Source organism: Monodelphis domestica, chromosome 1 (assembly GCF_027887165.1).
Source record: "Monodelphis domestica isolate mMonDom1 chromosome 1, mMonDom1.pri, whole genome shotgun sequence".
Classification (NCBI taxonomy): domain Eukaryota; kingdom Metazoa; phylum Chordata; class Mammalia; order Didelphimorphia; family Didelphidae; genus Monodelphis; species Monodelphis domestica.
In genome coordinates, this window is record NC_077227.1 from 64,347,774 (window position 1) to 64,375,414 (window position 27,641).

General features: G+C 36.1%; 1 protein-coding gene across 4 annotated transcripts; it reads left to right on the top strand.

Moving 5' to 3' along the window:
- On the top strand, nt 1–27,641 carry LOC100016303 (pulmonary surfactant-associated protein D-like). Of its 4 annotated transcripts, none has more exons than XM_056800018.1 (8): nt 1–179; nt 4,483–4,698; nt 7,985–8,101; nt 9,718–9,834; nt 12,938–13,054; nt 13,268–13,384; nt 25,043–25,126; nt 27,265–27,641. In XM_056800018.1, the coding sequence occupies exons 1-8, from the start codon at nt 74–76 to the stop codon at nt 27,639–27,641; spliced, it is 1,251 nt and encodes a 416-aa protein (XP_056655996.1). In that variant the 5' UTR covers nt 1–73. The 4 variants fall into 4 exon arrangements, with proteins under 4 accessions (XP_056655996.1, XP_007478559.1, XP_007478557.1 ...); XM_007478497.2 differs by having other exon boundaries at nt 127–216; XM_007478495.2 differs by lacking the exon at nt 1–179 and adding an exon at nt 1,193–1,410.

The window sequence follows — 27,641 nt, forward strand, 5'->3', positions numbered from 1 at the left end:
AGAGCCTCCATTGGCACAGGGAAATTGATGGACAGTGATTGGTAGATGTGAGAACTGAGGGGAGGCAACTTGGATGGTTTCCTTAAAGATCAGGGGGGTCTGGAGACTCGGGGTGGTTGAGGAGTTGGCCGGAGTGGTTGCAGTGTACTCTGAGAAGCTTGCTCTGAAGGAAGCTGAAGGTGGGGGCCTCTGAGACTGTTTCTCCATTTTGGTCATGTGAGTAATAGGGACTGATCTCTTTTCTTTGCCCCAGCTATCTAAGGGCTTGGGCCTTTTGGCCCAGCCTAAACAGAAGGGGTATTTAAGCCCTATTCCCTTCTCTCCCTTTTTCTCTCTCTCTATCTCTAATTCCTTTCTTACTCCTATTGTAATTAAACTCCATAAAATATTTACTGCTGACTTGAGTTTTCATTTAGGAATTACATAGCTGAATTCCTTGGCAACCTTAAATTAATATATATCAGTCTTTAAAGTGATTCCCTTGTAACACTTCTCCCACAACTTTTCATTTCTAAGATGTCACAAACTTCCATTTCTGCCATGTATCTCTCTGTTGATTTTGGGATGACCATCAACTTTAATTCTTTGGATACAGCAGCTTTGATTCCTTTCCTTGCCACCAAACAGCTGAGACTTTATCTTTAAAAATCTTTTAAAGATATGTCCAAACAGTGTTCTACTAAACTGACTACTTAGAAACATAAATCCTTTTGGAATGAATTGAAATGAAACTTATCTCAGTTTGTGGAATGTACCTGAGATAAGCTTCCCTTCTTTTAAAACTATATAATCTATTTATATCACCTTCTTACATCCCTAAGTCATTCTTACTTAAGTAACTTGAAAGAGAGGAGTGGTGTAAAAGGACCAGTAAGTCCATTAAAAGTCATTCTTGCATGTAATATTGAATTGAGACATCACTTGGAATCAGGTGTTAGAAGACTTTTCAGAAGAATTAAGGGAGCAGGGGAGCTGTTGCCTTTGTTCTACTTGTTTCTCAGAAAGTTTTTTATGAGCCTTCAATGTAAAGACTTCCCTTAAAACCTTGCTTTCTCAAATTTCACAAGACATACTTATTATAAAAATAAGCTTGTTCAGCAAATCTTGGAACTTCCTTGAGGTAGTTATCAGAAAGATTGAGCAATGAGAGCAAAGGTTAAGAGACATTCTATAAAAGGAAAAGTAACCTCTCTTAAAACCTGTTTTGTGAGTCTTCCTGGGGAACTGGAGGAATTCAATGCTCCTGTGTCCCACTCCCCATTCTTTTCTTCAGCTCTCTATCCATCATCCTACTGCTTAGCTCACCCAAACTGACCTCTGGATTTTCTAAACTCAGGGTAGTTGGTGGAGGTAAGGACTCGCGGATCCATCTTTGGTTTTGACCCTTTTTGCTTGGTCCATGAGGCACAAGTGAGTGAGTACTACCTACTGCCTCCCATCTCTATGGCTGGGGGTTCACTGTTAGTACATATGGAGTTTGTCTTCTAGGGCAGATAGAATTTGATTTGCGACCTGAAGAGATAGCACCCTGGACTTGGAGTCAGGCAAAACTGAGTTCAAATCCTGTCTCAGAGTTTTGTTAGCTATATGACCTTAGGCAAGTCTCTTTACGTCTATCAGTCTCAGTTTCCTTATCTATAAAATGAGGATAATAATAGCACCCAACTCCAAGGATTGCTGTGAGGAGCAGATTAGAGATCTGTGAAGTATTTCATAAACTTGAAAGTCATATGTAATTGTTAGGTGTTATTCTTGTTATTATAATAAGGTATGCTCAAAATAGACCCATATTATACATGTATTCAGATGTATTCAGATGGTTCACCAGTCAAAAATATTTACCCTGGGCGCTAGGTTTCTTTCAGCCCTTTTAATGTCTTAACTTCCTGATGTTTCTCAAGTACTTCTATGGAATAAAGGCCATGTCATAGGACACCCTTTCCCAGATGACCTTCCACATAGAAAGGAGACAAGTCAGCCTATAGAATTAAGCTAAACTTGTATTAGTTAATTAAGATATGTTCTCAAGCAAACAGATAAGAAAACTGGTTTGATACAGCCAAGATCCTGAAGACAGGTCCTAGAGTAATGGCTGACAGGCAGGAAACTATTGCCACTTGCAAAGAATCTCTATTTTAACATTAGATTCAATGTTGAATAAGCAGAAATGTCAAACCTCAAAGACCTGGTAAAAGAAGGATAAGAAATTAAAGGATCACAGGATCTTAGAGGCCATTTAGTTTAACAACATGGCAAAGTCCTGAACTTGGAGGTTGAGAGATTTGTGTTCCAATCCAATTTCCCAACACTTCAGAGCTGTGTGACAAGGAGTTAATTACTCCATCTTTCTTATCCTTGGTTTCCTCATAGACTTCAATGAATTTTTTGAGGAACACATAAGATAATGTATCTATGACTTCATTGATGTCTATATTCTATCCAGAGAAATCTGCAGATCAAAATACTGCTATGCCTACCTGTTCTTTGTGCCCCTCATATGGTTTTCAGGAGGTTAGGGAAGAAGATCCACCGAGAATGCTAAGTGTCTGATCAAATTCTTGTGTAATGGTCTTTCTTGTTCATTGATATTTTTACACTCTTTTCTTTATATTATCCCTTGTAAATTATATGTTTTAACCTGATGACTTCCATCAGAGAATATTGGTGTTAAAAAAAATTGGTCTTTGTTTCAGAAAGAAGATTTTATGGTCATTTTAAAAAATTGCTATTTCCCAAAAGTAATCCAACCCATTTCCCTCTTTCTGTCCAATTATGAACCTAACTCATGGTTACATTGCAGTGTGTACCCATGATATATAACTAGATAGAGAGTAGATTGATGGATAGCTAGACACTGATAAAAAATACACACATACATAAAGTCATATATAGCTATAGATAGATACATACATACATATGTAGTACCTTTAGGAAACTGCAAACATTTTTCTAAAGTATTTACTCCAATCTATGATTTTCCACATTCATATCTATGTATATATCTACATAAATATATACAATATGTAATCTTTCATATATGTATGTTATATGTAGGATTCCACATATATTTGGAAGTAGATAGGATGTTAGACTTGAAATGAGGAAGACATAAGTTAAAATTCCAGTTCAAATTCTTACTAGTTATGTAATCCTAGGCAAATCATTTACTTAAACTTTCTAGGTCTAGGTTTCCTCTAAGCGGGGAGTGGTGATGATTAAATGATCTCTGAGGCTCTTTCATATTCTAAATTCATGATACAATATGATGCAATAATCACCCACAAGATTGAATATGCCCACATAATTAGCCTCTACCAGTGTCTTCCCTATGGTAGACCAAGAAATTAAGTCTATCCTATTCTAGAATGGCAGCATATTAGAGGAGAGGGAACTCTAGACTGAAAATCAGAAACCTTGGTTTCTAATTCTAGCTTTGCTATGAATTCACCTAGTGACTTTGGGAGAATCCATTTAATTGTAGAGTATCAGATCCTACATTAGGAAATAATAATAAAAGTATTATTGCAGATGGAGAGTTCCTCCATATGCTTCTGTTTATAGACATTATTCTCATTGTATCAGTGCCTGGAACACTGAAAACCTCATAAAGTACAACCATGATCACACAAATGTTCAGCCTAATTACCTACACAGGAAAAAAGCAAGTAGATGAAGAATATCTTTGTCTATACTGGGATGTGAAGTTAGGTAGATAAACAGATAGACAGATAGACAGACTGATAGAAGAAAGAAAGAGAGAGAAAGAAAGAAAGAAAGAAAGAAAGAAAGAAAGAAAGAAAGAAAGAAAGAAAGAAAGAAAGAAAGAAAGAAAGAAAGAAAGAAAGAAAGAAAGAAAGAAAGAAAGAAAGAAAGAAAGAAAGAAAGAAAGAAAGAAAGAAAGAAAGAAAGAAAGAAAGAAAGAGAAAGATAAATAGATGCTAAAGGTTATATATCCCATGAGAGGAATGGAAGCCTAGGACCCAACAAAAAAAAGCAAAATCTGATATCAGAATCTGGGGATCCAGGGATAGAGTGCAAGTTAATGATGGAGAGGTAATTCTAGAATAAAGGTGTTGTGTAGCGGACTGTGAAGAAAGTATCATAATCTAGTTTTATTTTTTTCTCTACTCTAGAAGGCTTGACATTAAGGCAGATATTAAGGAAAGTAAATGTGGGCAAACAAATTCTCAATATTTTAATATTTATGACATGTAGAACATGGTTTGAGTAAAGTGAGAAACATAGTACTTTTGCTAAGAATGTTTACTATAGATAAATTTTCCGTTAACCATTAAGGCTCAGGTGTCCCAAATGAATGATAATAAATAATAAAAAGAGAGACTTATCGTATCCCAAATGAATGATAATAATTAATAAAAAGAGAGACTAGAGTTTCTGGCCTTGAACTTCCACTGTGGTTGATCCTTCCCCCTGACCTGGAACAGACAATGAGTTGAATTAACCCTCCTACTCCCTCTGCAGCTCAGAGCCCTGGGGCCATGTTGCTGCATTACTTCTCTGCATTGATCTTCTTCATGTACACTTTGGATGCCCAAGCTGCAGGAATGACCTCCTTCTCCAAGAGAGCAGTGCCAGATACCTGTGCCATCATCATGTGTAACCCTGTAGAAAATGGATTGCCTGGAAGAGATGGGAGAGATGGGAGAGAAGGCCCCAGAGGAGAAAAGGGAGATCTAGGTAAATAATTATCTATGGGTTTGACTTTCTAAGAGACAGATACATTCTGCTGGCAGGGTTTCTCTGTCCCTTGCTGAATTATACATCTTGATAGGATTTTGCAATTAGGCAATATTAATTTCAAAGATATCCAAAGTCCTTCAATTTCTTATTGCTCCTGGTAGAGTCTATTTTTCAGCAGTTACTCAGTTCCCTTAGCCTTAGTCCTACTTGAGAAACTGTTTCTCTAGTAGAATAAGTTATTGTTCATCTACAAATTGAATTACTTGAAGATTCCATCTGAATCTCTCAGTGATGGTGAAAGATATAAGGCTGAAATAACTGGAAGAGCAGGGCCAGGCATTAAACAAAATGTAAAGAGGTCAAAGTTTTCTTAAGGTGTCCATTAATCCCATTCTCCACTCTTTCCCTACTGATGCCCTTCCCTACTCCCAGCAGGACACCCATGGACCTCTGATACTCTCCTCTTCTCCACTAACAAAACCCATTCTCAAGAAGGGCACTAATATCAGTCTTTTAAAATTCAATCTATAATGAGAAAAGCACTGAATTAGGGATCAGATGGCATGACTTTAAGTGCTGGATCTGCCCTTTTATAATGATATGACTAAAGGCAAGTGACTTATACTCTTCAATTATTTTTCCTTGGTTATAAATAAGAGATCACAATAATCCTTGAACTAATTAATTAGCTCATGGTAGGGCTATAAGAAAAGTTTTTGGTAAAGAACTTTTCAAATGCCAACTCTCTGTAGTGTTATACAAATTGTAGAGGCTAGATAATAAAGTGGAAAAAGCTGGGAATCTGAAAGATCAGCTTCTGACACTAGATGAGTGATTCTGGGCAAATCATTTAACCTACTATTACACAAGCAATTTTCTAAAACTATAAATTGCAGGAAAAGTGCCAATTTGCTTTAGTATTTAACATTCTTTATAAGAACCCCATATATCAATGCAAGCATAATTTTTTAAAAATATCACTTGGAGAAGGACTTGAGTTCCTTCTCCCAGGATTATTTGCATTTTAGGTCTACTTTCTCCTTATGGCAGAGAAAGTTTTTCCTTCTGATAGTTAAAATAATCTCATGTATCACTGACTGATGAAGGCAATACTGGATCAAAGAGGTTCCCTTCCTAATATGTGGCAACCTTCCCTAATTATAGCTAAATTTCTGAACAAATGCATTTGACTTTCATAGGAAAAGTAGCCTTTTAGATTCCAGGTTATTGACCCAAAGATTGTCTTGTAGTGTGCTCTTCATTTTCCCCCTAATCTATACCTAGTAACCCATTTCTTTCCCACATCACTTAGTCTGGTATCCTCCAGAAGCCACTCTAATGGAACATGAATGGGTAATGCCTTCAAGAAAGCCTGGCTTAAATCCACATGGTTAGTAAGTGTTGGAAACGACCATTCTTGATTCCAGAGAACCAATGATGAAACACGTTATCCATTATAGTGAGGTGCCAGTTAATGCAAATAATGAACCCCTTGGATAGATGCGATATTTAAGGCAGAGAATGAGATGCACATTTGAGGGGAATACAAGATTAAAAGAATTTGTTTTGCTTAATTGTACATATTTGTCAAAAGAAATTTTTTTTCTATTCTTTTTTCACCAATAGAGTGGGAATGGGACTGGGGAATAGATTGTTTCATTAATTTTTTAGTAGGCAAGCAGGGGAATCTCCAGATATTAAATATTGTGAAAGTGTTTTTGGATGTGGTCATTTATTTATCTGTCATTTATTAGTATAATGTAACTACTTTATTATTAGAGATTTCCCATAAAGAGGGAGTAATCTTGCAAATGTATATAATGCAAACAACAAAATATCAATAAAACTTAATAAAGAAAAGGAAGAGAATTCTACCTCTCCTTCAAAGTTCAAAACTTTCTATTACACCATAATGCCCTTTTCCCATTTACCTGCAAGGCAAAATGGATTGCCTGGAAGGATAGGGGAGAAAATTGAAGGGGAAAAAAGGGAGATCCAGGTAAAGAAATATCTAAGTCTGACTCACTAGGAGACAAGTTCATGCCCCTGGAAGGGTTCCTCTTTCCTTTGCTGTGGTGTGTCTTGACTGGATTTCAAAATTAAGCAAAGATTAACTTCAGTGCTAATAAAAAAAAAAAAACCTTTGGACTTAACACTGCTCCCTCAAAAGAGGGTTGGTTTTTTAATAGTCATTCTGTTCTCCATGACTTCAGTCCTAGTTGAGGCATTATTTCTCATCGAATGAAATCTATTTGCCCATCTACAGATTGAAATGGCTTGAAGGTTTAGTCAGAATCTTTCAGTGATGTTGAAAGACATGAACTAGCCATCCTTTAGAACTCCATCTCCTCCCCCAAAACTGCTCTGAATAGCCAGCCATTACATTTGTCTCTCTTCCTCTTCTAAATATCACTAATTATCTGTACCTTTCATGTAATATTCCTTTGTGACATCTTTTGCCAAGTATTGCTGTTTAAAAATGGATCATGTAAAGAGAATTCAGAGTCAGAAAACTTAGATACAAAACCACAATCTGTCACATAATGCCCATGGAAGCTTAAAGAGTAGCGGAACATCCCTGGGCTTCAGTTTTCCTAATCATGAAAAGATTGATTTGGACTAGAGGATGTTTAAGTTCAATTTCCTCCCCTATGGCCTGTAATCACAGTTATGTTTTCTTACAATCATAAAGTTATTTCTGGAAAAGACCTTAAAGTTTACTGAATCCAAACTGTGTGCTTTAGAAGTAAAAAAAAAATGGAGAGCACTTATCTGAGATGATATTCATCATTAAGTGGAAGAAAAGGAATTTAAAAAAAGGTGTTTGGATTCTAAAATCTGGCATTCCTCCTATACCCCTTATGTATTTGCTCATGCCCATAAGTGTCCTGGAGAGTTGGGGTCACATGTTAATATCTATGACTCTCATGTTTCTATTCTTATACTCAATAATAAATAAAAAATTTTGAGTAATAGAATGTTTTGGCAGCATCTTTTGGTCACTATTTCAGTTGGAAATTAGTTTAGGGGAAAAAGAAGGTAAAAATTCATCAAACATGGTGGGCTCTTATCAAAATAGCCCACAAAAGAGCTTCTCTTGCCTTTATACTGGCTGTAATGGAAAGTCTATTTCATTCATTTCCTAGCTATGTGACCCTGGACAGGTTATTTAGTCTCCTTTGCCCTTACCACTCTTATGCCTTAGAACCAACATAAAATGTTTACTCTAAGACAGAAGGTAAGGGTTTTGATTTTTTTAAGTTTACTTCATTTCTTGGAACAGGATTGCCAGGACCTAGAGGTCCATCAGGGTTAAATGGAGAAATTGGTCCCATTGGACCCAGAGGAGAAAATGGTTCCATGGGGAATCCAGGTGCAAAGGGAGACACTGGAGAAAAAGGTATGTACCAATATGATGGAAAAAAGGTTTTGTCATGGGTGGGGGGAATGCTACATTTTCATTGAAAAGAGGTCCTAGTTCTATTATTAATTAGGGAGCATGAACTAACCCTTTACCCTTTCAACTTTGGTTCTCAATTTCCTAATCTTAAATGGAGAAGATCATATTTGATGATTGCTAAGGTTCTTCTACAGTTCCATGATTCTTTAACATTGGTTACATCATCTATGCCACCTCTCAGTATGGCTCTAGCTGAAGATGGTCAGTCAGGGTTTGATTCTCCATATCAGTTCATTCCAGCACTCCTTTTAGCTCTCTCTGCATCTTTATAGTTTAAATCAACCCATCAGTGTTCACATCATTACCCTCTCTTTTTATTCTCTTTTATCTTGATGGGTCTCTCCTCACCTCCTGATAGACAGGCATTGTCACTTATCTTATATACTTATATACTATCTTCCACTATCCTCTCTTCTCCTGATATCTCTCCTCAGTTCCCACCCTGATCATTCTCTTCTTCTTCCAACAGAAGTCATGGCAAGTCCAATACCAATCTCTCAGCAGCTCTGCTATTCTTCTGCAGATCTGCTATTCTCCTCCTAGATAGGATATTTGTCACATTTCTGGAGGACCAGCTCTTGAATTCTTGGCCACAAAGAAAGAACTCCTTAGTGCATTTATAGCTCAAAAAACATGCCTCCGGTATTCTAAAGTATTCTTTTGGACCCTTACTCCACAGTTCTGGTCCTTTAGGGGTTAAAGAAATGAAATCTCCTGGCACCTCATAAATTAGTTACTGTGATGCTATCATTTCTCCCTTACCCATACAACATCTTCAGCTAATTTCAGTACGTTTTTAAACCCGTACCTTCTGACTTGGAATAGTACTAAGTATTGATTCCAAGACAGAAGAGCATGAAAGGTTAATATCAGTACTTCTTGATGACTTTTTTAGATATCCAGTGCCTAGCAGTGTCTGATAAATGGTATATAATTAATATACTTTAACTCAATTGTATTAAATTAAACTGGAATTAGCATTACCTCATAGTAAAACTCACTAATGGTTAGCTAGATGGCAGAGTGAATAGGATATCAGATCTGGAGTCAGGAAGACCTGAGTTCAAAAATGGCTTCAGACACATATTAGCTATGTGATCCTGTGAAATTCATTTAACCACGTTTGCCTAAGTTTTCTCATCTGGGAAATGAGCTGGAAAAGAAAATAGTAAAACACTCTAATATCTTTGCCAAAGAAACCCCAAATGATGTCATGAAGAGTTTGATATAATGAAAAAAAATGACTAAACAACAGAAAAACTAACTAATGTGAAATACCACTAACTTCCTCCATATTGATCCATCTATGTTGCTACTACAGTAGAGACTTGAAGAGAGAGAGGTTTTGTCAGAGTATCATTGCAACAAGAAAACAGTGATCATCCTTTCTATTTCAATAAGAAATAGTTCAACACAGATTATCCTTTTCTATTTCACTACCCATACTACTTCCCACCTCCAAAAATAAACAAAACACAAATTGGTGGTTTGACTACAGTTTATCTTGTCTGTGATAGTCATTACCTGATCAATAATCTTATCCATTCTTTCCTCAGGACTACCTGGAACTCCAGGTGTGCCTGGTCCTCCTGGAAAAATTGGTCCTCCTGGACAACAAGGAAACTCAGGACCCCAAGGTGAACAGGGGCCCAAGGGAGAAGCTGGAGCCAAAGGTAGGCACTTTAACTGGGATAAAGAAGTATTGACACATTTCATGGCATTCCACTGTAGCTGAGATAAAAGTGAGTAGAAGTCATCTGAATTATTTGGCAGTGGAAAGAAGTCAGGATAAGAAGTATGACCCAGCTCTGCCACAAATCAGTGCTTTGATTTTCAACACATTATTTCATCTTTACCCCATAAGCTTCAGGGTTTTTTTTTTTTCATCTGTAAAAAGGAAGGCACTGAGTTGAATGACCTCTTCAGTCCTTCTTCAGATCTCCTGACAAGAAAGTTGATAACTGGGCATCCTTCTTTCCTGTAATGGTTCTGCCCTAAAAGGACAATAGCTACAATCATCCTTGTTAATCTCCACCTTTGACTAGAGGGGTGTAACTGTCACTCTTGAGACTTTTATTCATTCTTTCCAGAAATTCTTATAAAGAGTCTGCTGGAAGCTACAGGGGATTCCCACACCTATTTATCATGGTACAGTAGAAAGAATACTGAAAGCAAAGGACCTGGATGTAGATCCTAACTCTTACATTTACTATTTGTGAGATGATGGAAAAGCCACATCAGCTTTCTTTGAACTCTGTGATATCTAGTCACGTGCTATATATATATGAAGCACTTTGGAAGTAAAGAATGATTAATAAGGAAAAGCTTCTGGGAGAATTATAGTTTTAGAAGTAGAAGGGATCTCATCAGCCAGCAAATCCATCCATTCATCTGATGGGTAAACTGAAACCCTAAAAGGAAACCCTAAGAGGAAAAGAGAGTCACTCAGGCTGACATAACAAACAAGTGATTGTATTAGAATTCAAGTCTAGGAAATTTGGTTCTAGATCCAAATGCAGCATTCTTTCCACTATACAACTGCTGCCTTCTAAGAAGTTCTCCTACCAGGTCTGAAAGGGAATGATAATCATGTCTCAATGGCAAGAACATGCATTTTTTTCTCCAATCCATTCATCTCAGCTGGCATAGTATTATTAATACCTTTTTGATCTAGATGAATGATTAAAGTAATATGAGTTTCACCTGTTGAGAAAAGTGTCTCTACCAAAGCAGATTAACACTTGCTATGAATTGTGTAATTTACACAAAGTTGTGTATCTGGGAGATTTCACAGAGAGGTGATATCATTTCTCCAGGTCATATAGCCAATACATGCCAGAGTCAGGGCTTCTTCAATAAGTGAACTTGAGATTGGGGTTTTTTATTATCTACCTCAATATAAATAACAAAAGAACATTATCACGACATTAAAAATTATTTATAGGAGGACAAGGATCATAGTCATATATCTTTGATGTGAGAACATGTGTATGAGATATGGAGGACATATCAATGAGTTCATAAGGTATAAATATTATTAGAATTATAAGATCTCACACCTATAAGATTGACTAAAATGATAAAAAAGCCAAATGACAAATGTTGCAGGGGATATGGAAAAATGAGTATACATACACTATTGGTGGAACTGTGAACTGATCCAACCATTTTGGAGAAAAATCTGAAATTATGCTCAAAAGAGTTATAAAATCGCATATGCTTTTTGACCCAGCAATACTACTGTTATGTTTATTTACTGAAGTGATCAGGGGGAAAGGAAAAGAATCTATATATATTTTTATAGTATCTCTCTTTGTGGTAGCAAAAAACTAGAAATTGAAGGGATACCCATCAATTGAATGGCTTAATGAGTTTTGGCATATGCTTGTGATGGAATACTACTTCACCATAAGTAAGAACAAACAAACAAATTAATTATGGGAAAAGATAGAAAGATCTACATGAAATTATGAAGAGTGAAGTGAACAGAATCAGGAGAACATTATATACAGAAGCAACAGAATTTTTCATTGAAGAATGACTTATATGTCTACCTCCAGAGAAAAAACTAATAAATAGAAATAAGTAGGACATACTTTTATATACACATATATCTTTTTCTCAAATGATGCCTTCTCTAAATGGGGTAAAAAGGGATAGGGAGGGAGTTAACTGAGTATTTTACTATAACAAACAAATAATTACAAGAAGTTGATAATAATGATTGTACATACAGTCAAAAGGTTTTGGACCACCCCACCCCCCACCCCATGAGAAGCACCAGCACTAGTGGATCTTCTATACTGCCTTTTTCATTGGCTTCCTGGTAGGATGGTGACTTACCTGATCTCAGAATCATGAAGACTTGAGTTCAAGAGTTCAAGCTTTGCCTCTGATATTTATTAGATATAAGAGTAAGGCAAATCAGTTAATTTTTCAAAACCCAAGGCAATATTCTGTCATTATAAATTGAAAAGCAAGGACCAATCCACATCTGAAAACATATTTTTATACCACTAAGATTACAGGACTCACCCAAACTTCTAAGATAGGACAGAAATAGTAATGGTGGGTTGGATTGAGTACCTCCTCTGATCTATCCTGATTTCCCCACCCCTCCCATATATATCAAAACTGAAAGGGCTCTTTATGTCACTGGGCAATGACATGGCTGATGGAACTATTCACCTGGTACAAAAACTTCTAGTTACACTTGTTTTTCCCAATGAGACAAAAAACTCCTTGAGAAGAGAGACAGAATTAACTTTAAATGATGAGAGGAGCCAGGTTCAAAACCTACCTTTGATAGTTCATATTTTTTTGACTTTGAGCAAGGCAGCATCATTGGGCCTCAGTTTCCACAGCTGTAAAATTAAGGGATTTGACAATGGCTGCTAAGGTCTCTCCTATCTCTGCATCTTTGATGCTATAATCCAATAATTTGTCTCTTCTTTCGCCCATATTCAGTAACTGTCCAGCAAAAGATTGCACATATAATTAGCACTCAGTGAACACTTAAATTTGGTTGATTGAATCTGACCCAAAGTTTTATGTGGGCAAAGCACTCAGGGCTGCAGCATCATGTCAGAAACTACCTACCCCCCTACAGAGAAAATGAAAAAAGTTTAAAAAGTAGCTATTGTTCATGAATTGCCCAATTTCAGAGTAATGTTCAAGACATATTCTATATACCACCATCATTTGAAAAAGAGGAGATGAGAAAGTTATGACTAAAATAATCCTAAATGATGAGTAGCTGTCCTGTTCTATCATCAGGAGGAGCAGGAAGACCAGGTGCACAAGGTCCCACAGGTCCAATTGGCCCTTCAGGCCCTCCTGGGGAGAAAGGAGCATCAGGTGAAAGAGGACCTCCTGGAAATCCTGGAGCAGCTGGTGAGTGATGGGAAGCAGGACTTGGGTATGCCCAAAAGCCACCTGTCTGCTGGTGTCCTATGTTCTGAAGCCCCTTTTGTGAAACATTTGAGTAAGCTTTTTTTGTTGAAACGTCAAGGGAGATTAGACAGCTCAGACAAGATGTGGAATATTTCACAGTCAAGTGTTATAAACTAACTCATTCTTGGTCTCTTTCTTGTCACTCAACATTAGGCTCAGTTGGAATTCCTGGTATTCCAGGCTCTTCAGGGCCAAGAGGCCCATCTGGGCAAAAAGGTGATAAAGGATTCCCTGGGGAGAAGGGAGCCAAAGGAGAAAGTGGTCTCACAGGTAAGCCAGATAAGCAAATGAGGGAGGGATAGCTCTCTCAAGCTCCATGGTCCTATTTTTCTAAATTTTAGAGAATGGACAAAGCTGGATCAGGAAACATCAAAGTAAAGACATCGAGATGGAGTCACAATTGATAAGATTTCCAAACATTGAATGTGAGGTGAGGACAGTGAAGAGATCAGGATGTCTCAAAGCTTATAAACCTTTGAAGAAATACAAAACTTATACAAAATCTATCTTGGGGAATCCATTCATTCCTTAAATATTGACAATTTACTCTGGTAAACAAATACTTTAATAGAAAATATGACTTCATACATTCTTCTATAATTCTCTGCGTTATCTTTGTAGTGGTTTCTATCATGAAATCTTAATATACATGTATGTTAGAGGAAAGATAGTAAGGTATAATTTTGCCCTATTGAATCAGATATGTTTCTAAAAAACATTATGCTCTCAAGTATTCTGTATTTTCAATATTTCACAGACAATTGTATACCTATGGAAATGTTTTGGGGTTTTTTGTTTGTTTTATTCAACACTGTGAACACGTATCTGTTTCCTTCTCATATCTTCATCAAGGATCCCTTCAGGCTGTGCCTGTGTAGACCATTTTTATGTACAGTCTTAATGCATAGCTCCTAATATGGTGTCTTCCCCTCTTTCATATATCTTGAACATCACCTGCTGAATTCCTTGTTACCTCTATTACAGATGTCTTCTGGGCCTTTTTGGCAAATTTTAGCTGCTCTTTCAGTTTGACTTCACAAGTGTCTTTGACATATTCTCACATAGTACAATGGTATTGGAAGTGTTAGTAGAATTCAGATGTAGTGGTTCCATTAATCAAGTAATAAGCACTTTTAATAACCTACATTGTGCTATCCATCATTCTAGGTGTTTATAGATCGGGGGGAAAAGACAGTCTGCTCTTATGTCATTAATGATATGGATAGATCACTCTTCATTTCCAATGGGATAGAAAATTTGCTCCTTATTGTAGCATCTGAACCCATTTTGGTTCAATCAATTTTCCTGGCAATCAGTCAAAAACATTTATTAAAATCCTAGCTTGTGCCAGACACTGGTGATGCAAATATAAGGAATGAAATAATCTCTACTCTCTTATCATTAATAGAAAAGATATTTCACTACAAAAATGCTAACAATTGCTCATTCTCTTCCACTCCTCCCTCTCATTTATTCCATATTTTTATTTAGTTTTTGAAGTCAACTCAGTTGACCATCATAACATTTCTTACATCTCTTGATATTCACAAAACCATCATACCTCACCTCTCACTTGCACTACTACAATATCTTTACTTCTTCATTTCTTTTAAAAAAACTTTACCTTATATTTTAGAATCAGTACTAAGTATATATAGGTCACAAGGCAGGAGAGCAGTAAGGGATAGGCAGCTAAGTTTAGGTGAATAACCCAGTATCATGTTAGGAGATTCTGAGGTCATATTTGAACCCAGGACCTCCCATCTCCAGGTCTGGCTCTCGAACAAAATTGTTCTCTCTGCCTCACATCCTATAAAAAGCTATCAAAGTAATTTTACTAAAGAAGAGATCTTCCAATGTTTCCACATTAGAATTTATTTTCTTCCCCCTAACTCTTAGAGGTCAGGAACTGGCTTTGACTTTGTGTTCCCAGGGCACAATAGAATGCCCAGTACATAGTAGGCATTTAATAAGTGCTTGTAGATTGGTTGATTCATCAATGTCTTATTTTTATCTCTAGGATCAGCTATAAACTCCTCGGACTGACATGTAAGGATCTGCACAGTCTGATCTCACATTTTTGGCTTTATTATTGACTCCTTCTTTTCACATAGTCTATGGTCCAACCATAATAGCCTTAATAGTATTGCTCACACATGACAAGATATCTCCAAGTCTCTGTGATTTATACAGGCTGCCCCCATACCTTTTCTTCTTTTCACATCTCCCCTAATCAAAAGTACCCATCCAATCAAAGATTTGCACTTGGCTCAGTAGCCAGCACATAGTATAAGTGTACATATAATAAATGCTTGTTGTTGATTGCTTGAAATACATTGATTAGCCTCTTCTTAGCTTCTCTATTAAATGTCCTAAAAATAGAGGGCTGACATTCCTCTGAACAGAGCAAAAGAAAAACTTTATTAGATCTCTATTGTCTCTAAGATAAACTTCAACTTGGTGTGTAAAGCCCTATCCTGGAGCAACTAGGTGGATCAATGGATAAAGAACCAGACCTGGTGATGGGAGGTCCTGAATTCAAATATAGCCTTAGATACTACCTAGCTGGGTAACCATAGGCAAGTCACATAACCCCAATTGCTTAGATCATTCTTCTGTGCAGAAATCAATTAGTATTGATTTCATTTTTTTTAATTTTATTTAGTCAATTTAGAACTTTTTTCCTTGGTAACAAGAATAATATTCTTACTCTCCCTCCCCTCCCCACACCCTTCCTGTAGTTGACACACAATTCCACTGGGTATTACATGTGTCCTTCATCAAAACCTATTTCCATGTTATTGATATTTGCACTAGGATGTTCATTTAGAGTCTATATCCCCAATCATATCCTCCTCAACCCATTTAATCAAGCAGTTGTTTTTCTTCTGTGTATCTACTCCCACAGATTTGCCTCTGAATATGGATAGTGTGTTCAATCTCATAGATCCCTCCAGGTTGGTCACGATCAATGAATTACCACTAATGGAGAAGTCCATTACATCCGATTGTACCACAATGTATCAGTCTCTTTGTATAATGTTCTCCTGGTTCTGCTCCTTTTACTCTGCATCAATTCCTGGAAGTTGTTCCAGTTCACGTGGAATTCCTCCACTGTATTTTTCCTTTGAGCACAATAGTATTCCATCACAAACAAATACCACAATTTGTTCAGCCATTCCCCAACTGAAGGGCATCCCCTCATTTTCCAATTTTTAACACCACAAATAGGGTAGCTATGAATATTCTTGTACAAGTCTTTTTCCTTATTATCTCTTTGAGGTACAAACCCAGCAGTGCTATGGCTGGATCAAAGGGCAGACAGTCTTTTATCACCCTTTGGGCATAGTTCCAAATTGCCCTCCAGAATGGCTGGATCAATTCACAACTCCACCAGCAATGAATTAGTGTCCCCACTTTGCCACATCCTCTCCAGCATTTATTACTTTCCTTTGCTGTCATGTTAGCCAATCTGCTAGGTATAAGGTGATACCTCAGTTGTTTTGATTTGCATCTCTCTGATTATAAGAGATTTAGAACACTTTTTCATGTGCTTATTGATAGTTTTGATTTCTTTAATTGAAAATTGTCTATTCATGTCCCTTGCCCATATATCAATTGGAGAATGGCTTGATTTTTTGTACATTTAATTTAACTCTTTATAAATTTGAATACTTAGACCATTCTCAGAGTTTTTGTTATGAAGATTATTTCCCAATTTGTTACTTACATTATAATTATGGTTGCATTGGTTTTGTTTGTACAAATTTTTTTATTTTGATGTAATCAAAATAATTGATTATACATTTTGTGATTTTTTTTCTAACTCTTGCTTGGTTTTAAAGTCTTTCCTTTCCCAAAGATCTGACATGTACACTATTCTGTGTTCACCTAATTTGCTTATAGTTTCCTTCTTTATATTCAAGTCATTTACCCATTCTGAGTTTTTCTTGGTGTAGGGTGTGAGGTGTTGATCCAAACCTAACCTCTCCCACACCATCTTACAATTTTCCTAGCAATTATCAAATAGTATGTTTTGATCCCAAAAGCTGGGATCTTTGGGCTTATCATAGACTGTCTTGCTGAGGTCACTAACCCAAGTCTATCCTGCGTTATCCTCACTGTAGTTCCATAACTACAGTTCACATAACCCCAATTGCTTAGATCATTCTTCTGTGCAGAATTCTTCTTAGCAGCTTGAAATATTTTTACTTGATCTGATAGTTCTTGAATTTGGCTGTAACATTCCTGGGTGTTTTCAGTTGGGGATTAAGTACAGGAGGTGATCTGGGGGTTCTTTCAATCTCCACTTTTACAGCTTGTTCTAGAATATTGGGGCAGTTTTCTTGGATAATTTCCTGTAGGATGATGTACAGGCTTTTTCTTTTGACATGGTCTTCTGGTAGACCAATGATTCTTAAGTTGTCTCTCCTGGAATAATTTTCTAAATCTTCTGTTTTGTGAATGAGGTGTTTCACATTTTTCTCAATTTTTTCCATTCTTTTGATTTTGTTTTATAGTTTCCTGCTGCCTTGTGAAGTAGCTTGTTTCAAATTGTTGTATTCTGGTTTTTAATGACTGAATTTCATCCCTGGCTTTTTGGTCATCCTTCTCCTTCTGGTTTGATTTTCTTTGGAAGTCATCTTTTATCTTTTTTTGCCTCATCTTTCATTTCCTTTGCCTCATTTTCGAGCTGATTAATTTTGGCTTTCAAAACACTATTTTCTGTTTCCAGATGACATATCTTGCTCTTTAAGTTCTTTTCCCCCTTGTCTTTAGGCTTTCTTACTTGTGTTTTGAATTGTATTTTGAGTTCTTCCAAAGCCTGTGGCCAATTTGCTGGAGTTTCTGTGTTTTTGTTTGATGTTCCCTTATCTTCCTCTGTTACATTTGCTCTTTTTTTCATTGACTGAATAGAGGCTGTCAATTGTAATTTCTTTTTTCTTTTTCTGTTGTTTTCTCATATTTGCCCACTTCTTTTCCCCCTGGACTTACCTGGACTCTTGCTCCACTCATTAAGTGTTGGATCTGTGGGTTTGGGCTTTTCTTTCAATCTTCACCTTTGGAGCTTAGCAAGGCTCTAAGAGCAGTCTGTGGGGGAGGGGTGATGGAGCTTGAGCTTTCCTGCCCTCTGAAGGCTTGATAAGATTAAGCCCAGTGCAGTTGAACTTGCAGAACTAGCTGTTCCCTAAGGCCAAAACTTTGGGAAGGGGGGGGGGGGAGAGGCAATATGGAGTATCTTGGCAGTGACTAGGCTGCCTGGTCTGCACTTCTTCTCCAGGTGCTTCCCCACCTTCTGTGTTCAAAGCCCTGATCCTGGCAGAGCTTTGCCCATAAGGTACTCCCTCCAGCCTAGTGTCCTGGCCCACCCAGAGATTGCAGCCACTGCTAAAAGCTCAGTACTGTATGTGGGGGAGGGGTCCTAAGATCTTCCTTTTTCCTTCCCATTAACCCGAGTGTTCTCAAATTCAGATTCTTTGGGGGTGTACTTTTAAAGTTGAGTTCAGCAGGAGGGATCCTTTGCTCTGTCTTGTTTTTAGGTTTGGAGCATTTTGTTTTTAATTGGTAAGGAAGGGTTTTCAGAGGTCTGAACTTTTGCTGCCTCTATGCTGCCATCTTGACTCCTCCTCCTTAGTATTGATTTTAAAAGAAAAGTTAGAGGCTTTTTTTAAATCCCTATACTGTCAGGCTCCAACCTACTATGTACCTACTAAATACCCAAGCACCTATTAGGTAGTAGGCACTTCAGACATATTTTTATCTTACTCTCCTTCATTACTCCCTACTCTTTCCATTCCAGTCAAATTGGCCTGTGAGCAGTTCCTGGTAGAGATCATTCCATCTCTTCTTTCCATGCTGTCCTACAGCTGATGCCCATTCCTTGAGGATACTCTACTCCATTTTTGTTCAAGAAGATTCGGAGTCATGACCTAAAGGATACCTGATTTCTCTAATTGCTAGTGCTTTCTTCTTCTCCAAAGTATCTTCTAAATAGCCTGTAAGTTTTTCAAACTCAAAGACGTTTTTTTCATTTTATCTTTGAGTCCCTGTAGCCTGGCACATAATGAGTACTTTATATTGCTTATTGAATTAAAAATCGTATCAAATCTCTCTTTCATCTGCACTTGACAGCAAGTCTCATTCTCCCCATCATTGCTTTTTCTCTTCTTTGAGCTAATACAGCTAATAATCTGCCATCATCCTCTTATAAGTATTTTTTAAATCTTTAACTTCTATTTTAGTGTCAATTCTAAGACAGAAAATTGGCAAGAGGTAAGTAGTTGGAGTTAAGTGACTTGACTAGGGCCACAAACCTAGGAAGTGTCTGAGACCAGATTTGAACCCAGTATCCCTTGTCTCTAGGCTTTCAATCCACTGAGCCACCTACTTTCCCCTTCCCCCCAAACATGTATTATTTTTTTAACCTTTACCTTCTGTCAGAATCATCTTAGAATCAATATTATTTACTCCTTCTTTTCACATAGTCTAAGGTCCAACCATAATAGCATTAATAGCATTGCTCAGACATGACAAGATAGCTCCAGTCTCTGTGATTTGTATGGGCTGTTCCCTATGCCCTTTTCCTTTTCACATCTCCACTAATTGAAAGTACTCCCTCCTTTCTCCCCCATTCAGAGATAGTAAAAAATTTTATTTGCATCATACATGTATTACACATGTATTACACACCTCTATGTTGGTCATTGTTGTAAGAGCAGTTATACAAAATCAAAATCCCAAAATAAAACAGTAAATACACCAATGGAAAAGATAGAATGCTTTGATCTGCATCCATTCAACAGTCCTGTCTCTGGAGATGGCTAGCATTCCCATTCATAAATATTTTGGAATTGTCCCAGATCAATTCATTGCTGAGAATAGCCAAGTTTTCACAGTTGATCATCATACAATGCTACTGCTACTATGTACAATGTTCTCATTCTGCATCAGTTCATATAAATCTTTTCACCTTTTTATGAAATCATTTTATCATTTCTTATAGCATAATAATATCCCATCACCAACGTGTACCACAATTTTTTCACCATTCCCCAACTGATGGACATCCCCTCAATTTTCAATTCTTTGCCATCTAATAAAGAGCTGCTATAAATATATTTTTAAGTGTAAGTCATTTCCCCTTCTTTTATTATCTCTTTGGGATACAGACCTGACAGTGGTATTACAGGATGAAAGGATATGCTCAATTTTATGACCTTTAGGGCATAGCTCAAATTGCCCTCCAGAATGGTTATATCAGTTCACAACTTCACCAACAATGCATTAGTGTCCCAAATTTGTCATATCCCTATCAACGTTTATCACATTTATTTACAGCCATATTGGCCAATCTGATAAGTATAAGTTGGTATCTAAGAGTTGTTTTGATCTGCATTTCTCTAATCAAGAGTGGTTTAGATCTTTTTTCATGTGATTATTGATAACTTTGACTTATTCATTTGAAAATTGCTTTTTCATATCCATTGACCATTGATCAGTTGGAGAATGGCTTTTATTCCTAAAAATTTGACTTAGTTCTTTATATATTTGAGAAATTAGACCTTTATCAGAGGCATTTGTTATAAAAGGTTTTCCCCAGTTTGTTGTAATCTTGATAACACTGATTTTCTTTGAACAAAAGCTTTTTAATTAAATATAAGTAAAATAATTGATTTTACATCTATAATGATTTTTGTCTCTTGTTTGGACATAATTTTTTCTTTTTTCCAGAGATCCAGAATGACTAGGCCATCTAACTTCACATTTTTCATTAGTTATCTTTGATATTCTTTATCTTTTCTTTTCCCAGATGAATTTTGTTATTATTTGTTCTAGTTACATAAAATAATCATTTGGCAGTTTGATTGGTGTGGCACTGAATAATTAATTCAATTTAGCTAGAATTGTCATTTTATTATGTTCACTCAGCCTACCCATGCTCAATTAATAATTTTTCCAGTTGTTTTGATCTGACTTTATTTTTGTGATGTTTTATAATTTTGTTCATATAATTCCTGTCTTTGGCAAGTAAATTCCAAGGTATTTAATTTTGTCTAGAGTTATTTTATATGGAATATGTCTTTCTCCCTATTGCTGCCAAACTTTGTTGGTAGCATAAAGAAATGCTGATGATTCATGTGGGTTTATTTTGTATCCTGCCACTTTATTAAAATTATTAATTATTTTAACTAGTTTTTTAGTTGATGCTCAAGGATTCTCTCAGTATATTATATCTTCAAAGAGTGATAGTTTAGTTTTACCTATTTTAATTCCTTTAATTTTTTTCTTTTCTTATTGCTAAAGCTATAATTTCTAATATGATATAAACTAATTTTGCTTAACCACTCCTTGCTTAACCCCCAATCTTATTAGGAAGATTTCTAACTTGTCTCCCTTACAGATGATGCTTGATGATGGTTTTAGGTAGGTATTACTTACTGTTTTAAGGAATGACTCATTTATTCCTGTGCTTTCTATGTTTTCATTAGGAATGGGTTTTATATATTGTCAAAGGCTTTTTCTGCACCTATTGAAATAACCATGTGATTTCTATTGGTTTGGATATTAATATGGTCAATTATGCTGGTAGTTCTCCTGATAAAAAACTATCCTTTCATTCCTTGTATAAATCCCACCTAGTCATAGTGAATAATCTTTGTGATATATTGCTGTAATCTCCTTGCTAGTGTTTTATTAAAAATTTTACATCTTTATTCATTAATGAAATTGGCCTGTAATTTTCTTTCTCTGTTTTTGCTTTTCTTGGCATTGGTAATAATACCATACTTGTATCATGAAAATAATTTGGTAGGATTCCTTCTCTGTTTATTTCTCCAAGTAGTTTCTATAATATTTGGATTCATTGTTCTTTAAATGTTTGATAGAATTCAATTGTGAATCTGTTTGACTCTGGGGTTATTTTTTTAGGGAGTTCATTGATAGTTTTTTCTATTTCTTTTTTTTTTGAGTTGAGATTATTTAGGGATGCTATTTCCTCTTTTGTTAATCTGGACAAGTTATATTTTTTATATATTCATCTACTCCACTTAGATTGTCTGATTTACATCATATAATTGTGGAAAATACCTTCTAATGATTGCCTTAATTTTTTCTTTACTGGTGGTAAATTCATTCTTTTCATTTTTGATACTGATTATTTGATTATCTTCTTTTGTTTTTTTAATCAAATTCACCAATACTCCTATCTATTTTGTTTTTGTAATAGAACCAATTCCTAGTATTATTTGTTAGTTCAATGATTTTCTTACTACCAATTTTATTAATTTCTCCTTTAATTTTTAGGATTTCCAATTTAGGGTTTTATTGGAGATTATTCATTTGTTCTTTTTCTAGTTTTTTAGTTGCATGCCGAATTTATTGATCTGATTTTTCTCTTTTTTGTTGATGTAAGCATATACAGATATAAATTTATCCCGAAATACTGCTTTGGCTTTATCCCACAAATTTTAATATATCATCCCTCATTGTCTTTCTCATTAATGAAATTATTGTTTCTATAATTTGTTCTTTGACTCACCCTTTGTTTAGCATTAGATTATTTAGTTTCCAATTACTTTTTATTTATCTTTCCATGAACCTTTTTTGATTATAGTTTTTATTGCATTATGATCTGAAAAGGATACATTTATTATTTCCACTTTTTTCTATTTGGTTTTGAAGTTTTTATGCTCTAGAATATGGTAATTTTGTATATGTAAGTGCCATGTACTGCTGAAAAGCATGTAGGTTATTTTCTATTCCCATTCAATTTTCTCCAGAGATCTATTAGTTATAACTCTTCTAAAATTTCCTCTTGAAGCTCATTAATTTTTCCTTTTAAAAATTTAAGGCTATACCACTTGGTACATATATGTATAGTTCTGATATTATTTCATTGCCTATAGTACTTTTTAAGAAGATGTCATTTCCTACCTTCTAATTTTTAATTAGATATATTTTTGTTTTTGCTTTTTCTGAAATCATGATTACTACTGCTTTTTTTTACTTCAGATGATGTACAATAAATTCTTCTTCAGTCCCTTATATGTAATCTGTGTATGTCTCCCTGCCTCAAATATGTTTCTTATAAACATCATATAGTAAAATTCTGGTTTTTAATCCACTCGTCTATCTGCATCCATTTTATGGGTGAATTTATCCCATTACCATTCACAGTTATAATAACTAACTGTGTATTACCTTCCATCTCATTTTTCCCCTTTGATCATGCTCTTTCTCCTTTCTCTCATTCCTTCCTCAGAAGTGTTTTGCTTTTAATGACCACCACCTATTCACCCCACCTTACTATTACCTCCCCCTCTTATCTTATTCTCTTCCTATTTCTCTATAGGGTCGGGTAGAATTCTACACTCAAATGTGTATAATTGTTATTCACTCTCTCAGTCAATGATGATAAGAGTAAGGTTTAAACACTGTTCATCATCACCCTCATTCTCCTCTTCACTATATTAATTTTTTATGCCTCTTTAGGTGAGATATTTGACTCCATTCTGCATCATTCTTCCCCTTTTTCTCAGTGCAATCCTCTTTTTTCTCCTTGATTTTTGTTTTGCATATCATATCATAACAATCCACTTATTCCCACATTTCCTATCTAGTGTAATCCTTCTAACTTCTCTATACTCATAAAAATTTTTAAGATTTATAAATATCACCTTTCCATGTAGAAATATATACAATTTCAGCCTTATTGAATCCCTTAACTTTTCTCTTTCTTTTTTCCTTTTTAGGCTTTTCTTGGGTCTTGTGTTTGAACATTGAAGTTTTAGCTTAAGTCTGGTCTTTTCAGTAGGAATGCTTGGAAATCTTCTATTCTATTAAATGAACATTTTTCCCTTTAAAAGATATACTGAGTTTTGATGGGTAGGTGATTTTGAGTTGTAAACCTAAATATTTTGCCTTCCAGAATATCATATTCCAAACTTTCATAAACCTTTGATAGAGAAGCTGCTAAATTCTGTGTAATCCTGGCTATAGCTCCATGGTATTTGAATTGTCTATTTCTGACTTGATTGCAGTATTTTCTCCATTTATTGTGGGGTTCTTGAATTTCATTATACTATTTCTTGGATTTGTCACTAGGAGATTTATTGAAAGAGGTGATCAGTTAATTCTTTCTATTTCTATTTTTCCCTCTTGTTCAAAATTATTAGGGCATTTTTCTTTGTTCTTTTCTTTATTGATGATGTCCGGCCTTTTTTTTTAAATCATGCTTTTTGATAGTCTAATAATTCTTAAATTGTCTTTCCTGGGTCTATTATCCAGATCAGTTGATTTTTCAATGAGCTGTTTCATATTTTCTTCTTTTTTTTAATTTTTGTTTGTTTCTTGATGTCTCCTGAAGTCTTTAACTAAGGGTCACATAGCTACACAGTGTCTGAGGCTAGCTTTAATGTCAAGAGTCTTAAAGTCTCCAGGCTTGGCTCTCATTTCACTGAGCCATATAGCCAACCCTAAAATACTTTTTATTAAAAACACTGCTAAAAATCTAGGTAAACTCTATCCAAAGCACTCTCGTCATCTAATGAGTTAGGAATTTTATCAAAAAATTTTCAAATATCCTCAGTTACCACCTCTGAGGATATAGTTTGCCCAATTCCTAATAACCATTATATCCAGGAACCAAAGGGATCCATGTCCAAATCATTTGGGGCAATAGACCTCCATTCATCTTTGCAATTATAACCACCTACCTTCATGTATGTCAGTGAAATCTCAGGTCTATAGGAGGCCTGATGCTATTATGTGGGAGATACCTGAAGTTCACCCCCAATTTGAGGGGGCTCCACTCTTTTACCATAATGAAAAGTTGCACTGCCCCCATCCATCACAGTCGGTGTCATGGGTCTTACCAAAGAAAAGCTTATGTGGGATTGAGGATCTTCCAAAACCTTTCTATTCATGCAGAAATTAATTCTCTGAAGCAGCAAGTAGCAACCCTTCAGGAACAGGTGAAAATCCTGCAAACAAGTTTCTCCAAATACAAAAATGGTAAGTGATTTGTAGCAAGAGCAAGAGATGTTTCCCCCTATTTCTACTAATTCCCTGGATCTCTGCACACAGACTGCTTTTGTTTGGCCTTTTAATCTGGTTTCTTTCTATTCAAATATCACATTCATATTACTACTCATAGAGGCACACAGTGTAGTATCAACAAGAAAAATAGAAAGACTTTGGAAAGGTTTTTGGTACTCTCTACCACCTCTGTTATTCTGCTGATACCCAAATATTCATTTTAATAAATCATATTCTATTTAACTGTGTTTTAATTGAAATATATATAAATATCTATAAATTATACTTTAAAAAAGAGCCTGGGCTGATTTCCTACCTTGTGCAAGGGGAGGATATTAATAAATGAAAGATTGTGTGGAAAATTTGGTAAAGGAAAAGAAGAAACTTGCTTAAGAACCTAGACTTAGAGATGGAAGGGTCCTTAGAGATGCGTTAAATCTAATTAAACTAATTTAATCCAAGTGATGAATAAAATCAGATTCAATGCCTACATTTTAAAGAAGAGGAAACTGAGACCACAAGAGCATAAGTGCCTGACTCAGGGACACCCAGGTAGGGGGTTGAAGAGTCATGATACAAATAAAGGTCCTCTGTCTACACCTTCAGCATTCTTTTTTGTCTATACTCGAGAGACCCAAGAGCCCCCATCACTTCTTTTCTTTTTAAACTTTTTACCCTTCCATCTTAGAATAAATACAGTGTACATTGCTTCAAAGGCAGAAGAATGGCAAGGGCTAAGCAGTTGAGGGTTAAGACACCTGCCCAGGGTCACATAGCTAGGAAGTATTTGAGGCCAGATTTGACCCCGGGACCTCCTGCCTTCAGATATGACTTTCAATCCACTGAGCCATCCAGCTGCCACACCATCATTTCTGACTTTATTTTTAAGAGTATAGGTTCAGAGTCATATTTTGCATTACATCTTAGTATCCCAAATTCATAAAATAAAGCAGAAAAAAGACTTCAAGTGAAGTGAAGTGGAACACAGAGAGGAGGACTTTGCATGAGGTCTTCCTTATATAGTATGGAATTATGGTAATATGCTAGGATGTCCCAGGAGCCTGAGGGACAAGGCATTCTATTATATACTTAAAAGCAGAGACTGGGAGCTCCCCAGAGCAGATGACAACAGCTTGGTCTTGGCAGGAAGTGCTGGAGGCTTCATTTAGCTCCATGGATGATAGCAATGGTCTGGGATAGTCATTTACCCATGGACCATTCACCCTGATGAAGGCTTGCAGAGCTGCAGCTGAGTCTTGAAATCACAAAACCATAGATTGGAGAAATTTATTCAGCTCTTCAGCCAGGCTTCCTGGAAGCCAAAGTGACAGCTATGTTCTATCCTTATGCTATTAGCTGGCCCTGGAACCTTTAGAACAGGTAATGATAGCAAAGAGATGCCAATTCTAATCACAAGTTTCCCTAGTTCAGGACTCACCTCCCCCAAGCCCCCTGTCTGGAGGGAAAGGAATATTCAGACTTTCTGATGTTTCTAAAATCCCTCAAAGGCTCCAATCAACCCAGAGCTCTTTGCTGCACTGTCTTCACTGACTACTGCAAGTTAAGTATTTGAGAAGAGCTAGATGAAGAAAAGGAGATAATTTTTAACATCTATGGTCAATTTAATTGGCTACAAGTGATTAAAGTATAATGGAAAACCTACCAAGTTTCAGTTCAGAAGTCCCAGCTCTCCATTTACTAGCCTTGTAACTTTGGGCCACTGTCAACCTCTTTGGGCCTCAGTTGTCTCATTTTTAATGTGAAAAGATAGAAGTAGATGACTTTAAGGGTCCCTTCCAGACCCAAGTATAAGATCATATAATGTCCAGAAATACTAATAATTTATTATCTATTTAAAGCTTAAAGCCAGAAGGACTTATTTATAGTAGTATACCAGTAGATTTATATTGTATTAGAAAGAATGATGATTTGGGAGTCAGAGGTTTTAAGTTCAAATCTCATCTCTGCTACCATATAATTGACCTTGGACAAATCATTTCTCAAAGATATAACTGATACTCTTAATTTTTCAGTTTCCTGCATGTCAGACAAAACTCAGAATTAACTAGTTTCTTTGTTCATATGCCTCAGGCTTTCCTATGCTTTTGTCCTAGCTGAACTGTTCCCAAGTGGCCGAGCAGTGGGGGAGACAATATTCAAGACCAGCAGCTTTGAGGGCAACTTTGAGAAGGCATTGCAATCATGCAGACAAGCTGGTGGGCAAGTAGCCTCACCCAGAAATGCAGCAGAGAATATGGCAATTCAAGAGATTGTCACAGTATACAATAAGGCGGCCTTCCTTGGCATGACTGACATGAAGACAGAGGGCAAGTTCATCTATCCAACAGGAGAATCATTGAGCTATTCCAATTGGGCCCCAGGAGAGCCCAACAATGATCAAGATGGAGAAGACTGTGTTGAGATCTTTACCAATGGCAAATGGAATGATAAGAGATGTGGGGAGTCACGTCTCATCATTTGTCAATTCTGA